Source organism: Histomonas meleagridis, assembly GCF_020186115.1.
Source record: "Histomonas meleagridis strain 2922-C6/04-10x chromosome Unknown contig_20, whole genome shotgun sequence".
Classification (NCBI taxonomy): domain Eukaryota; phylum Parabasalia; order Tritrichomonadida; family Dientamoebidae; genus Histomonas; species Histomonas meleagridis.
This window is the reverse complement of record NW_027150805.1, coordinates 2,006,707-2,022,670: the sequence shown is the minus strand read 5'-3', so window position 1 is coordinate 2,022,670 and position 15,964 is coordinate 2,006,707. Positions and strand designations below refer to the sequence as shown.

At 30.2% G+C, this 15,964-nt stretch overlaps 6 protein-coding genes across 6 annotated transcripts; 2 read left to right on the top strand and 4 right to left on the bottom strand.

Annotated features, from left to right (window-relative positions):
• Positions 1 to 33: 33 nt before the first annotated feature.
• Positions 34 to 1,224, bottom strand: GO595_003171 (sel1 repeat family protein; the record flags this gene model as incomplete). The annotated part of the gene is made up of 1 exon (XM_067916162.1): positions 34 to 1,224. One exon carries the CDS (start codon positions 1,222 to 1,224, stop codon positions 34 to 36), a length of 1,191 nt encoding a protein of 396 aa, XP_067776972.1.
• Positions 1,225 to 1,333: 109 nt separating this feature from the next.
• On the top strand, positions 1,334 to 1,999 carry GO595_003170 (uncharacterized protein; the record flags this gene model as incomplete). Its single annotated transcript, XM_067916161.1, has 1 exon — positions 1,334 to 1,999. The coding sequence occupies one exon, from the start codon at positions 1,334 to 1,336 to the stop codon at positions 1,997 to 1,999; it is 666 nt and encodes a 221-aa protein (XP_067776971.1).
• A 3,958-nt stretch (positions 2,000 to 5,957) lies between these two features.
• On the bottom strand, positions 5,958 to 8,525 carry GO595_003169 (DEAD/DEAH box helicase family protein; the record flags this gene model as incomplete). Its single annotated transcript, XM_067916160.1, has 1 exon — positions 5,958 to 8,525. The coding sequence occupies one exon, from the start codon at positions 8,523 to 8,525 to the stop codon at positions 5,958 to 5,960; it is 2,568 nt and encodes an 855-aa protein (XP_067776970.1).
• A 150-nt stretch (positions 8,526 to 8,675) lies between these two features.
• GO595_003168 (uncharacterized protein) lies at positions 8,676 to 9,986 on the bottom strand (the record flags this gene model as incomplete). The annotated part of the gene is made up of 1 exon (XM_067916159.1): positions 8,676 to 9,986. The coding sequence occupies one exon, from the start codon at positions 9,984 to 9,986 to the stop codon at positions 8,676 to 8,678; it is 1,311 nt and encodes a 436-aa protein (XP_067776969.1).
• Positions 9,987 to 12,454: 2,468 nt separating this feature from the next.
• On the top strand, positions 12,455 to 13,204 carry GO595_003167 (uncharacterized protein; the record flags this gene model as incomplete). Its single annotated transcript, XM_067916158.1, has 1 exon — positions 12,455 to 13,204. The coding sequence occupies one exon, from the start codon at positions 12,455 to 12,457 to the stop codon at positions 13,202 to 13,204; it is 750 nt and encodes a 249-aa protein (XP_067776968.1).
• A 463-nt stretch (positions 13,205 to 13,667) lies between these two features.
• On the bottom strand, positions 13,668 to 15,044 carry GO595_003166 (N terminus of Rad21; the record flags this gene model as incomplete). Its single annotated transcript, XM_067916157.1, has 1 exon — positions 13,668 to 15,044. One exon carries the CDS (start codon positions 15,042 to 15,044, stop codon positions 13,668 to 13,670), a length of 1,377 nt encoding a protein of 458 aa, XP_067776967.1.
• Positions 15,045 to 15,964: the final 920 nt, after the last annotated feature.

The window sequence follows — 15,964 nt, the reverse complement described above, 5'->3', positions numbered from 1 at the left end:
CGTTTCAAAAAGAATTACAAATAAAGTTAATATTTATGATGCATATGCTTTCTTCAATAGCTCGTCCGCCAGTTTCTCGTTCTTCTCTATTCCATTTCCTGTCTTTAAGTTCTTTGACAGCGCCACCATTGCATCTTTGTGCCCTTTATCAGCGCTCATTCTATAGAACTTATTTGCCTCTGAAGGATTCGCTTTGACTCCATTTCCATTTTCTAAGTTCATTGCAAATCGGAACATCGCATCTTCGTTACCTTGCAAAGCGCTTTTTCTGTAATACAAATTCGCCATTGGCACATCGGGAAGAATGTTAACTCCAAACTCAAGTCGCATTCCATATAAAAATTGCGCATTTGGATTTCCGTTATCGGCACTTAACTTAAACATTTGATTCGCTTCTTCATAACGACCGCTGCTGTCAAGGAGAATGCCGCAGCGAAGTTGTGCATACGTATTTCCTTTGTCAGCTTCTTTCTTAAGTTGCTTATAATCCTTTGGAAGTGAATCCATTGGATTTGAGGGTTGTGCTGGTTGTTTTTGAGTATTGCGAAGATTGTAATAATCTTTGGCTTCTTCATTTCCGTTTTGTATGCTCATTTGAAGATATCGTGAGGCTTCTGCTTGATCTTGAGTAACACCAATTCCATTCTCAAGCTTAAGGGAATAACAAAATTGGGCATCCGGGTTACCAGCGTCAGCACTTTTCTTAAAGTATTCGGCTGATTTAACAAAATCATTTTCTTGCTCATAATGAAAGGCAACTAATAACATAGCATTGGCATTCCCTTGTTCAGCTAAAAGAAGTTGCGAACCAAAGTCAGCTGGAAGTTGCTCAGAAGGTTTTGGAATTTTGGTATTTGGATCTTTAGCCATTGCTAAATACATCTTAGCAGCTTCTTCATCTTGTGGAACACCACAGCCTTCTTGGAGATTCATAGCGTAATGCATTTGAGCATCTTTGTTTCCTTGATCTGCAGATAATTTATAATATTTGTTAGCTTCAAAAATGTCTTTTTCAACATTAATACCATTTTCGAGACGGAATGCGTGGAAAAATTGTGCATCTGCAAAGCCACTTTCAGCACCCATTTTATAATAAAGATTTGCATTTTCATAATCAAATTGACTTTCATATTGGAAAGCACAAAACAGCATTGCTTTTCCATTCCCTTGGCTTGCAAGTATCTTTAATTCTTCAAGATCTTCTGGTAAATCTTGATCAGACATTTTAAGGATTTTGGATATATTGGTCGGCCAAATATTAACACAAATATTTTATGGCGGACGTTTATTGATTTAGCGACATGTGAACTGAAAAGCATCGGCATTTGAACTGATGGAGTCAGTATCTGAAGAAAGTCAATCAAACTTTGGGGAAGAAGAAGAAATAACACTTTCTATGAGTACTGCAGAAACAATAAATTCATTTATTCATCCCAAACTAAAAGAAGATTTTATGTTCATAGATTCAATGAACCAAATTACAGTTGAAGAAAATGGAAAAGATATCCAACTTGGTATCAAAATTTCTATTACTCCAACTGATGGTGAAATGAGTGAAATTCACATTGAACTTACAAGAGAAGATGATATCTATTATCTTTCTCGATGTATAATTTCGGCAGATACATTTGCGTCATTCAAAAAATCTCAACATCTTCGTAAGACAGAGACAATGGCAACATTTCTAAGTAACTTCATCAATGTTCTCAAAAATATATCATCAAATCGCACATCGTTCCATGCAGTTTTCGATGGCTCTAAGCTTATGATAAAGCAACAACTTGAACTCAAGAACGTTACTATCTTCAGTCTTATTTTTGAAGAAATTGATCGTTCAGATCAATATGTAAGAGATCAGGCGCAGTTCAGATTCATCGAGAAACAACATCTTTTCATGCAACAAAAGGATTTGTTGGATGATTTCATCAAGCATGTTCAAAATCACAACCCACAACTCGCACAACAGCTGAAAAGAATCAGCAAATATGCAACCAAGTAAACTACAGCATGGAATTCTGTCACTTGTGTCTGTGGCTTCTTTTTTTTAAATGTTTTCCAAAAATCGTTAACGGTCGCATTCACATCAACGATTTTAACGTTCTCCGAAATCAAATTCCATAAATTTCATTAAGAGAAAACAAGAAAATCAAAACAGAAACAACTTGAACAATTGCCATTATTAATTTTTGGATTTTCCTTTTATGAGATAATTCATTTTCTATCAAAGAAATGAATGTAATTAATGCGAATAAGTTTGGGACAGCATAATCGAATACAAATGTTTGAGCAACAAATGCGTGTGCAATTAGAACAAACAAATAACAAATTGCAAAACATGTTGTGTAATTCATTTTCCTTTTAATTATGCATATTATCACAGATATCGTACCACAAAACACATTAAAAACATTTTGTTTGCATATAATTTTCACTTTATCGTGTTTAAACATTAATAATCCTTTAGCTAATGCGAAAGGCCATTTGTACCATTTCGATTTATATTGTTTAAACTCCAAATTATTTTGTCTTATGTGACATAATGAGATTACATTTAGTATTAATGATTGATTCTCTGTCCTTACTTTCCATTGTTGATTATCCGATGTTTTATTAATGAACGAAGTTTGGAAACGTTTTGGAAGAAGTGAAACACTTTCTGTGTAATATGTTAATAAAGATAAATGTGTAACATAAGAAATAAATAGTATAAATATTAATATTTGTAATAAGACACAAAGTTGAATTATTGTTCTTTTTTTAATGATATTTTTGGATTCGCAAATATTAAATATAAATATAAATGGAAATAATGAAATTGTTACAAATTTAATGGAAACGCAAATTGAAAATATAATACAATTAATAACATATGCAATCCACCAATTTATGGAATTAGAAATTTGTTTGTGAAAAATTAAATTCGTTAATATGAATAATGAAATAAAAAAATGATAAATTCCTTCGTATGAAATGTTACGTCCAGTGACAATCATTGCGTTATCAAGCATAATGAGCAAAGAGAGCGTTAAACATGACAACGTTTTATGCGTAATTAATTTCATTGATATAAAAAGTAGTGGTGGACAAAACGTAGAGAAAAGAGCATTGATTTGTCGAAGACTTATGAAATCAACATTTTGATATTTCGATTTGAAATTAATATTACCATTATATTGTATAAATATTGAGCAAAAATACATAAATAAAGTTCCTAATGGCGGATTATCACTAATAAAAAAATTCCCTTTGACATAATTATTTAAAAATTCTCCATATTTTGTTTCGAACAAAATTGGCTTATCAGGGAATTGAAGTACAAAATGGCGTGTCCAAAATGAAAAGAAAGATAAAATTAAAAGTAAAATCATATCAGTATGAGAAAAAGTAATTAGTTTTCTTTTTGACTTTTTTGTTGGAACTAGAGTCTCCTTTACAAATGTATCTGTTTCTGTCTCGTCATCAAAGAGGAAATCCGAGAAATCGGAAGAACTCAACATTTGGGTATTTTCTCTCAAAACATTTTCTGGCAATTCATTTGTGTCAAAATAAAAATGTCGTTTTAAATGCTTTGGTAAATGGACTTAGTAAACATTTTTAAGCAAGCGTACTCAACAAATGATAATGCTTTGCTACAACAAATTGATTCATTCTTAAATACGGTATCGTTAACAATTGATTTTTATTTACAATTATTCCAAATTTTACAAATGGATTTGATAGAAGAAAACATCAAAAATATGGCGTTGATACAGTTGAGGCTTGTTATCAAAAACAAATGGGAAAAATTATTATCAAATGAAATCAAAGAATTTATACTCCAAAACTTACCAATAATTTTTATGAAAACAAACTCAAACAACATCAAAATCGTTATTTATTTAATAGATGAAATCATTGAGCAAACGAAAACATGTGTTAATTGGGAGCAAATAATACTCAAAGAAATTCATCAAATTTCCGGAATTATATTATTAAAATGTTATTTGCATCAACAAAAGGAATTCATTAACACCGAATTTCTGCAAATGATTTTCCAAGTGATAATTCAAAAGTTAAACATCGAATCGAATTTTGACGTATTAAACATTTTACTCAGCGTCATCAAATTCATTCTTAAGTTTATAGTGTTAAATGAGGAATCGGTTTTAATGATTTTACAATTTGTTAATTCGTTACAAGTCCCACAATTCCTCAACAAAATGATATCAATTTACAGTGAAATTGTCGGAAGTTATCCAATTGATGCAAATATAATTATTACTTTTGTCCAAAACATTTTCCCTTATTTAAATATCCCAAAAATTGCAATCAAATTCTTCAAATTATTTTCAGTTTCATCCAAAAACAAAATATTTTTAAGTCATTTCGAATCATCTTTAATTGGAATCTTTTGGCGATTCTTTGCTATTACCGAAAAAATCGAAGATCCGAATCAATTTATTTGTGAATATCATATTGACTCAATGTCACCAATTGATGATCCGCGTGCTTCAGCTTTTCGATGTTTAGAAGCAATTTCTAATTTATATCCTTCAGTTTCATTATCATTATTCCAACAATTAACAAATCAACTGAAAATGGAAACAAACCCAAATTCAATGTATTCAATTTTTCTGTTTGTATCGGCACTTTTCAGATCAATTCCAATTGAAATTGAGCAGACTTTTTGTGAACATATTTTCGGTTGTATCAAAGACAATTCAATTGTAAACTCTGGAATTTTACTGATTTTACAATATGAATGTCATTGGGAACCAAATTGTTTACATGTTATGAAATGCTTTGAATTATTAAATAGTGAAAACGATGAAATTGTTCAATATTTTTTAACTTTATGTCTATGTAAATTACTTCCATCAATAACTAATGAAAAGACTAAAGAATTCATTCGGAACAATATAAACTTAAGAAACTCTATCGAAAGAATTATTAAAGTTTCACAAAAATATGCAATTCCACAATTTATGGACATAATAATATATTTTCTTAATGAAAAATATTTCTTAAGTCAATTCATACAAATTAGTTCCGAACTAATTGGCTCGTCATTTAATATGTTATTTTACTATAATGAAGTTGAACCAGAAGTAAATATTTCTTCAATTGTTCATACACTTTTAGTTTTAATAGTAAGTTTACCGAATTCAAATGAATTTACGGTTTGTAAAGAAATATTTGTGAACTCTATTCAATTGCTTAGAATTTCAAATGAAATTTTAATGAGTTCAATTATTGAATTACTTTGTGTTTCTTCTTATTATTCACCGATTTACTTTGATGAAATGAATGTTTCTTTTCAAATGTTAATACCAATTTTAGATAAAATGTCACCGATTTCATTTGAGAATACAATGGTTTTGTTTTCAAATATTATTTTGAAAAGTCAGAATCAAATTCAAATTGACTTTAATTTTTTCCTTTATTTGGTTAATAATTTCTCTATTAAAGACACCGGATTTTTAATTGCGACAATATTAAAGAATTTAAAAGTACAATTTGAATTATATGACTTAATTATTACTAAAATTATTGAATTGTTCAATAATGAAGAACCAAATCTTTTTGCCAATTTGAGTGAACTAATATTTATGTATTTTGTTTCGTTTCCTGAGTTATTAATAAATAAAATGGGAAATAATTTCCATAATTTTATTGATTCATTATTTAATTCATCTGAAGCACCACAAGAAATTTTGTTAATATTTCCAATAATTTATCAGTATTTAACTAATGAACAAATTGAAAATTATTTTGATATAATATTAAATTTAACAAATAAAAACATATTAAATAATACTTTTGATGATGAATATTATTATGAAAATGGTTTTGTTCCAATTAAAAGAATTAACATTTTTACATTGAAAGAAATTCTTCAAAGGTTTATAATGTTTTTAAGCTCTTTAAGTTTCAACAATAATAATATTCAACTTTTTCATCAAAGATTATTGGAATTATTAAATTTGATCTGAATCATCAAATTCTAAATTATCCCAAAAGTCAGAGTCGATTTCTGTTTTATCTTCTGATTGTTCGATAGGTTTCATTTCCCATACAATTTCATCTTTGGAATTGTTTGCCAATAATTCCGGTAAAAGTACATCAATACGTTGTTGACCACTAACATTAGGTTTTGATGATTGTTTTTTAACTGTTTGTTGAATATATTTATCATTATCTTTGTTTAAATTCCTTGAGTCAATATCAATTCCAAGGAATTCAGAGTCAATACATTTTACAATTATATCGGATGAAGTAAAACCTTTTGGAATTTCAACTCTAAAAGTAGAATGTAAATGTCCAACAACATGGTTAATAGGATAATATGCAATTAATTGATCATCTTTATCACTTCCTACTAAAATATGTGCTTTATGGAAAGGTGACGTTGGATCTTTTTCACTTAAGTTCCTAATGTTTATACATAATTCATCAGGTCGTTCATCTGTTTGTATCGAAATTACATAGTTTGGAATTTGTGCTATTTCTTCGATAATTGGTATACCCCATCCAAATCTATGGTTTGTTAATTTTTCGATTTGATATGATTGAATTGTTCTTAAGTCATTGATATTTTCAAATCCTCCAGCTTGTAATTTCTTAGAATAAACATCACCAATTTTTTTGATTTGTTGTATTTGTTTTGTTGTATTATTTTCCCACATTTGTTTAGTAATGCATTTCGATAAAATTAATGTGTTTTCTGTACCAATGAAACTCTTTTTATATATTTGTAATTGAAATAAACAGGAAAGTAAACGTTCAGCTGTCCTTTTAATACGTGAAAACTCTTGTGACAAACTCCAATCATCGATTTTACCTTGTGAAAGTATCGTATCAATTAAAAGAAATACTTTAGTTTCAGGTGTAAAGAAATTCGAATCATCACTTGAATGAATACCAAATCTTAACAATGGATTTACACTCATTACACGTAATTTATGTTTTTCTTCTTGTCTAACAATGAAATCCAAAAATTCACTTGCTGAAGATAATAAAGTTAAAACGTCAGATAAACTTTCTAATTTATCTGCTTTATTAAAATGTATCATTGTATTAATCATTAACCCAAATTGTGAACATAAAATTCCGACTTGTAATGGTTGAATAACACCGTCTTGATTCATATTAATGAATTTATTTTTATATAATAAATTTAAATGTTTCATACAAAGTTGTTGTAAGAACTCATGAACTTTAGAAGAATCATTTAAATGATAATAAAGTGGATTTTTTTGTACTCGAATATACATATAAGTAGATGTTAACCATGTTATAGCATCTGATTGATCATTAATGAAATTTAATGCAATTTCAGCATTCAAATGTTCTGCAAGATTATTTAATAAGGAACTTTCAATTGACATTGTATTATTAACAACACTTTCATATTTTTTGATGTTCTTTTTCTCAGTCATAATTACACAAATTCCTTCATCATGAAATTGAGGTCTTCCTGCTCTACCTGCCATTTGTAATATTTGTGATGAATTATATTCTTGTAATTCATTTTCATTATAATGTTTTGTTCCTTTAATTATTACTAAATGTGCTGGTAAATTAATTCCTTGTGCAAGTGTTGAAGTTGTACAAATAAATTTTATTGTACCTCTTAAAAATAATTGTTCTACAATTGTTCTATCACTATTCGATAAACCTGCGGTATGAAATCCGACTCCACATTTTAAATATTCTGCTAATTTCTTATCGTTAACACATGATTCATTGATATTTGTTTTCATATGAAAATCAGCTACAAGTTTTGCTGCTGTTTTTTCACAACTTTTCCTTGTGCAACAAAATATGATCACTGGTTTGTTATCTGAATATTGTTTAATGATTGATGAAACACGTGGAGTTAATGTGTTTTCAAACATCCAATCATTTGATGCAGAATTATAACCAAAGACTTTAACATGTAATTTTGTTTCACGGACATCATCATTAAATATAGTTTTCTCTAAATTCTTAAATGGAACTCTTAACCATTGTGCGACATCTTCATAATTTGGGACTGTCGCTGATAATGCTACTATTCTAATTGGTGGGTTTTGATATAATTCATTGTTTCTATCACTGATAAATAAAATTCTTGAGATAATCGCTTCTAATACTGCACCTCTTGGATCTCCTAACATATGAATTTCATCTACTACAAGTAATGATAAGTTAAAAAATACTTCAATTTTCTTGTTCCAACTTCTTGTAGCTAAATCTAATTTCTCGGGAGTTGTACATAATAATGTATCTGTAACTAAAGAAGAAGGAAATGTAACAGAACTATCTCCAGTATATTCTTGTACTACTAATCCACATTTTTCAAATCTCGGTTGCCAACTTCTAACTTTTTCTTGACATAAAGATCTTAATGGAGAAACATATAACATTAAACAATGTTTTTCATGTTGAATCATTGATCTAACGAATGCCAATTCTGCGATTACAGTTTTCCCGCAGCCAGTTGGAGCACATAATAAAACGTTTGAATCATCATTCATTATTATATCGAAAGCCTTTGATTGCATCTTATTAAAAGTATCATAAGGGAATACATTTTGGAATCGTTTTGGCAAATTGTTAATACTTTTTAAGTCCATACAATAAAAAAATTTAATTATAACATCAGAGTTTTGATGTCAAAATCCCTACACAAAAAGTTCAAATAATTGAATTGTTTATTTCGGAACAATTGAAAAATCATATGCGTATTCTTCAATCATTTGCATTATTGATATGCTATAAATATGTGTATCCAATATTTTATTTGGGCTTTTCATATCATTAAAGATCAAGTTATCAGCAGCGTCTGATAACAAATCGATCATATCCCATTGATCATCCAAATAAATTTTTGGATTATCGAATTGATAATCATGACAATCGATTACATGTATAGCAAATTCGACTGATTTTTGATAATACTTCTCCATATATTTACTATACTTCGATAAGAATGGATCAGATGTCCAACCATTACGATAAAACAATGATAAAAATGAAGAAGAAGCAAGTTTCGATATTGCTTGAGACTTTGAACCTGATTGATAAGACAACGTAATAGTAGTTGTAATTGGAGGAAGAATATAACGTAATAACATCAAATTAGGTATAGTTAAATAAGGCGCATGTTGATTGATATAAAATCCGGCAGTTCGTATAAAGACAGCTCTAATTACACTCCTTAATAATGATGACATTTTTGTATCCACCGAATCGAATAAAGTATCAATTTCTCGATAAAACACTTTTTGGATAAATGTCATTGCATCTTCTTCATTTGAGATTGGCATTTCATGAATAAATTCATCGGATTCATCAATGATCTTCTTGATTTCAGTCATCATATATTTGATATAATCTTCACAATAAAACTTTAATAACATACGTAATAATGATGATAATGGTGAATCATGTCGTAGTATAATATGCCCTCCAAATGGTTCTTCACACCAATTCATATGTAAAAGGGCTCGAATAAAGGGCATCAATTTATCACCTAAAGCAGAAATAAAGAATTTGATGTTCCGTTCATTGATCTTGGTGTTCTTTTGCGATATCGAAAAGGCATAAAACAAAAGTTCCATCGATGAGGATTCAATGCACTTTTGGATTTCAGTTTTGAATATTTTGGGAAGTTGTGAGGGAAATTCACTATTGAGTAACTTCTTGTTCTTAAATGCTTGGAAAGAATGAAGGAAACTTATGAGCTCCATAAAGCCGGGTTCTGGTGGTGTAAGTGAAAAGATAAACGCATCTGACGCATTATCACTGGTTGGAAATATAAGTTCAATAACAGGATTGTTGTCATCTTTGTAGAATAAAAGCTTCTCATCTTCCATCATGCCTGTATAGACTGTTTGATTGAATTTGTCAAGTTGATTATTATCTGGTGAATTATCAAGAATAACAAAATCACCCTGCTCGTTAATACAACAGTAACTAGGGACTTTGGTGTTTTGATCTCGTGTGTATAAAATAGGTGACATATAGATATATTTAAGTTTGAAATTTTTCGAAGTTAATTGACGATAACCATCTGGAACTAAAAGCTTGGAAAATACACGTACTGTCTTAACAACATATTTACAAAAGAGTGATTGATCTAATGAAGTTGTCATTTTGACATATAAATGAGTAATTGAACTAAATAAGAGATCTGTTTGTTTCCCAAAATGCTCATTAAAATGTGAAGGTTCAAAATTTGTCTGGCATACAAATTTTTCTAGCTTATCGAAGTTAAAGATAAATTTGAAATATGAGAAAAAATGAAGAGACCGAGTCATGATATCAAGTGACAAAAAATCATCAGGAATTTTAGCAGGGAAAGTTTGTGCTTTTTTGATATGAGAAAGAAAGTTATGTGGGGATTTAAGATATTGGTTAACAATTTCATCGAAAAATTGTTGAAACTGGATATTGATTTTTACATTCATTAGTTCGATCCATGCTTTATTAACAGAGTTCCAATCAATTGGATTTTGTTCCCTTAGCTGTCGTCTGTATTTGTCCATGTTATTTGACACAAGTAAAGAGCCTTTGTTTGGTATTCTGTGTTTATTCAAATTTCATTTTTTGAGTGAGATTATGTGTAAACGTTTCTATGGCAATTTTTTTCCAATCCCCTCCAAAACTGTCAAGATTTTTGTGAGCAAAAATAAACTAATGACTTCAGCGAACCTTTATCCATAGCTTTTGTTAATAACAAAAGAAACATATAGATTTGAAAAAAAACAACTTGTACTGACTATTAGAAGAAATTTAATATGGCCATATTGTAATTGTATTTATTATAATAAAAAATTAGATAAATTTGATTATCATTTTTTACTATCAAAATAACTTAACTCTATTAAAATCTCAAAATGGGATATAACTCATATAAGTATGAGTTTTATCCACAAGAAAAGTAAAAATTCTTTAAAAAGTGGAGAACGTTTGAAAATCTTGAGCTAGCAATTGACCAATTTATGAACATGAAAAGAAATAACAATCAACAAGGGTTTGGTGGTAGTTCTCCATACAGAGATGACACTGCAGCAGCGGATGCTATTGCTAGTGGAAATGAAGTAATGCTTGATGCTCTTAGAGAAAAAACTAGTCAATTACTTGGAATGACACGGAATGTGGATCAAACATTAAGCAACGATAATGCAGAACTTGAGTCATTACGTTCTAGCTTGTTTAAATCATCGGATCTTACGTCAAAAAGTAGACAATTTCTCTCTTCAATAACTGATGACCCAACTTACTTTGGTGTGTTCAAAATTGCGCTTCTTGTTTTTATTTCTTTGTGCACTTTGTATTTTGGTGGGAAATTTTTGTATCATATTTTTTCAAAAAAGTAATACTTCAACTATTTAAAAAAAATGTTTCATCTAAAAATTAACTTGAAATTTTTTGATGTTCCTCGTTTAAACAAGCTTTAAATCAACTAAATTTCATAAAAGCAATAAAAATATTATAATAACGTAGACAGATGTTCTATGTGAAGAGGTAGTCAACTTTACTTAACGTCTTTAATTTTTAAAACGGATTTATCTTTATCCAAAATCTGTTAATAAACTTTAAGCTTAGATCATGTATGATCACAAAATGTATTGTATTAAAGAAACTATGTTGAGAAAAAATGATCCCTTAGGGGTGGGTGCAGTCAAGACACTGTCAATCAACTTACCCTTTTATAGATTTCTTTTTAATTTTTAAATATACTTCAACCGGGCACTAGTGCCATATTGCCATTTTCAAAATCTCTTGCCATATATGAATACTTTACATATATGTGAAGTTGATTCGTAACTTTTTGATAATTTTAAGGGATTGTAAAATTAGTGTAAACCTTTATTCATAAATGGCGGTTATTTTTGTACATAAATTTCCTGCCGATGGACACATTTTCGTGTCCGGGATCGTATTCTTTTTCGGTAATATTAAGAAAATATTAAGCTCTTTTATTGCCACATGAAATTCTGAAAATATGGCAAGCACGCATCCAAAAAATGGCAATATACTTTTTATAAAAGTGACTACAAAATACTCTATCGGAACGGTTATTATCGTAATCACTCCAATAGAGTTGCCATTTTTTTGCATGCGTGCTTGCCATATTTTCAGAATTTCATGTGGCAATAAAAGAGTTTATATATAACTTTTTTGTTCATCGAGATTTTCATCGATATAAAAAAGCGATATGAAAAAATACTTTCTATGTTTCCTGAATAACTCATGATTTTGGGTTTATATTCTCTATAATATTAGATTTGCCCTTCTCTGAAGTTTAGTGGTAATTGGTTTTGATAAACAGAAAATTATTACATGGAAAGTTATTAGATAAATATAAAGTTGATAGGCCTAATTTGGAGATAGACCTCTTTCGAAGCACTTTTTATAATAAATAATAGAAATTCGTGCAAAAATTTGACAAACATTGTCAAAATAGATCCTTAGGACCAAATACATGACTAACAATCTTTTCGGCGGTTCAAGTTTCTTTCAAAGTACATCACAAAATAAGCCTTCAGGCTCATCACAAGCATCAAATAGTGCTGGTAAATCTACAGGCACTGGTACCTTTGGTAGCACTGGTACCTTTGGTAGCTTTGGTAGCACTGGCACCTTTGGTGGCTTTGGTAGTACTACTACAGCTCAAAAACCACCTGAAGAAGTGAATTTTCCACCAGAACTTAAAGATAAAACAGTCAAAGATATGCTTGATCAATTTGAAGCACAACTCAACCAACAATCAAACCAATTTCTCACTCAAGCTAAGCAGATTGCCAGGTGGGACCGCTCAATATTTGAATGTTTAGCTCTTATGCAACATCTTGAGCAGCAAATTAAAACCATTGAGGGAGCACAAAAAGAGCTTTATCAGTCAACCGAAGCACTTCTTCAAGAGCAAGATGCCTTCATCAGAACTCTTCAAGACAAGATCAAGAACAAAGTTGAATCAAACACAAATCCAAGGCAACAATTGTATAGACTTGCACACGAGCTCGGCGAAAAGTATCACCATATGGAGAATCAACTTAAGGAAATTGTTGAGCAGACAGACGGACAAAGACAGAAAGAAGCATCATCAAACATCGACAAAGTCACTCAGATCGCAAATTGCCACTTACATTCCCTACAGTGGATCAGTACTCAGTGTCAAAACATTGAAGAAACACTCGATGGCATCAAACGAAACTTGCAAAATATTGAATAAATAAAAAATTTCAAATTAGAATTACTATAAATTTGTATACTTTTCTCTTTATCATTTCTAAAATATTTTTTTTATAATAAAAATAATCATTAATAGGAAGAAAGAGAAAGTCTTATTTATGATAATTATAATCCCCGAATTTAGTTTAGAAATTGAGTTAAATTTGTTTAATGTAATTGACATCATTTGAATACTCATAACAATGATGTAATAAGTTTATTAAAATGTGATTTTTTTTTTAAATTCGATTACATATTTAAAGGCGTAATCTACAAAAATGTTAATAATACAAAAAAAATTCATTGTTTTGTTAAAATAAGAAAGAAATGATAATTAATTCATATTAAGCGAAACAATTTTTTATAATATTAGAATGGATTGTATCCAATAATTTGTAAAGACCACATAATAATATTATAAATGAAAATGAAGTTTATTGGACAATTCACAATTTCTCATTAGTTCAACGCTTAAATCTTTCTCCAGGAATTATTTCAATTTGTCCGTATGGCTCTTCCTGATTGATTTTGATTGCGCCCGTCGATCCCAATACAAGCATTTGGTAAAACGCATATGCAGCTCCATGTCTTGACGATCCTCCGAAAGCCTTATCGAAAGTTATACTTTCTGAATCGCCCATAGCCTTTCTCAACTTGTTAAGTGTTTTAATCGTATTATTTGTAATCGAATCTTCGACGGATTTTCGAGGCGTTGCTTCAACAGCAAATTTAAAGTTCGGGAAAGGCGATTCTAAATTAAACGTATGTTTTTCGCCGCCGAAACTTGGCGTCGTTATTCCGCTTAGACTTGATCTTCTTGGCTCAAACTCAATGTCGGAGCCAGAAAGACTTGGCCGACTTGATTCATCAATGTCTTCCGGTATTGGCATTGGGATTTCGGCGTCTCTCGTTCGCTCGATTTCAATGTCGTCGTCGCTTAAACCTCCAAATCCTTGGAAATCATCACTTTCGGGTTCCTTTATTGGTGGCTTAACAAATTGTTGCTTAGCAATTTCAAATAGATTTTCAAGTTCTTCGTTTTGTGGAAGTATAACACGGCGATGAGATGCAACGGAACTCCTCACTCGCTTCCTTTGTGTTGTCTTCTTGTCAGGAAGATCAATGGAACTATCAACAATTCGAGCTCGTGTTTTCTCTTCTTCGACTTCTGTGGTTGAGGTGTCGTCAAAATCAAGCTGTGGTGGCGCCTCATATTCTGATTCGGGAAGATCTACCCATTCAGGAACTAGGGGTGCAGATGGCATCTTCTCTATTGGTTGGAGTTGAATGGGTGATTCCCCAAAATCATGGTCACTTTGGAATATTTGTGAAGATTGAACTGATGATGAAGAATATCCTGAATCAGAAAGTTGAGTTAAGGTTTGTGAGCTATCAGATACTGAAAACTCAATTGGAATGGCTTGAATTGAAAATGTTTGCTCTGGATTTTGTGCAATGATCCATTGATCAAGATCAATTGTTTCTGTTTTTGGTACCTCTTTACCAAGAGGAACTGTAGCTGCATCTAAAGTAATACGCTTGTTAGATGGTAAGTTAACTGCATCGGGTTTAAATGATTGCATGATCTTGGAAATTATTTCTTCGCAATCTACAAGCATGTATTGAGTTTTTTTGGAATAAACAACAACAAGACCTTTAAGAAGCATACCACTAACCCTTAGAACCAAATTTATTTGAACATTATCCATAATTTGATTTGCAACAGAAGTAATATCAGTTTGAAGAATTACTTTTTTTCCAAGCTTGTCTTTCATTGTTCCTGCAATCCATACAGAAGAAAGATTTCCTTTCTTGAGAAGAAGATCGGAAACAGCGCTCATTTTCTAAGTTGGCGGGCACCAGCAAACGCAAAAATACGCGGGCAAAATTTCAAAAAATTATAAACTGCAGTTGGATATGCATGTATATCGTTTTATGAAACCACCTCAAAGCCGGAAGTCTGGCATTCTTTTCATAGGACTTGTTTTGTGAATTCGAATTCATTTTCCATCTATTGAAATGTGATGTGAAATCTAAGAGATGGAATACAAAGGAACAAGCATATCAGAGGCACCTATTGGATCTTTTGATGAAACACCATCTCCAACTTCTGGTGTAAGTGTAAATTGCGTTTCTACGTTTTACACATTAGTTCAATTATTAGCAAATTCTTTCAAAGAACAAAATTTTAATTCTATGTTAGCAAATTTAGAACAAATATTTTTACTTACCAAGGACAATCCTAGCAATTTTTCAATTTTTTTTAAAGATTCAAAACTAATAAATATTCTTTTCTGCTCAATTTTACTTGAACAATTTGAAAATAAGTTAGTGTTTCTTGAAATAATAAAAATTATTGCACAATCTTCATTAGATTGTCTAAAACAGGTTTTATCTTTTGATCCATTTCGAACTTTTCTCAAAATTTTACCATACATTAATGACGACAGTAAATGTGGTTGTATTTCTTTGCTTCATTTTCTCTATATAAAATATCCACCAACACCAATTACATTTGAAATTACTGAAAATGATCTTGAAATTATTTTTATGTGCACAAAAGCAGTACAAACGTCTGATAAAACGTGGATCTTAATTCGACTTTTATATGATTTTAGTCGATATTTTAATTTATCTGATGAAATGATTTCATGTTGTCTTACAGGTGCATTAACATGTTTTTACCGATATTTTAATTCGAAAGATGATAATCAATTCATTAAAAGTTTAATGTGTATAAAGAATATCATTATGCATATTC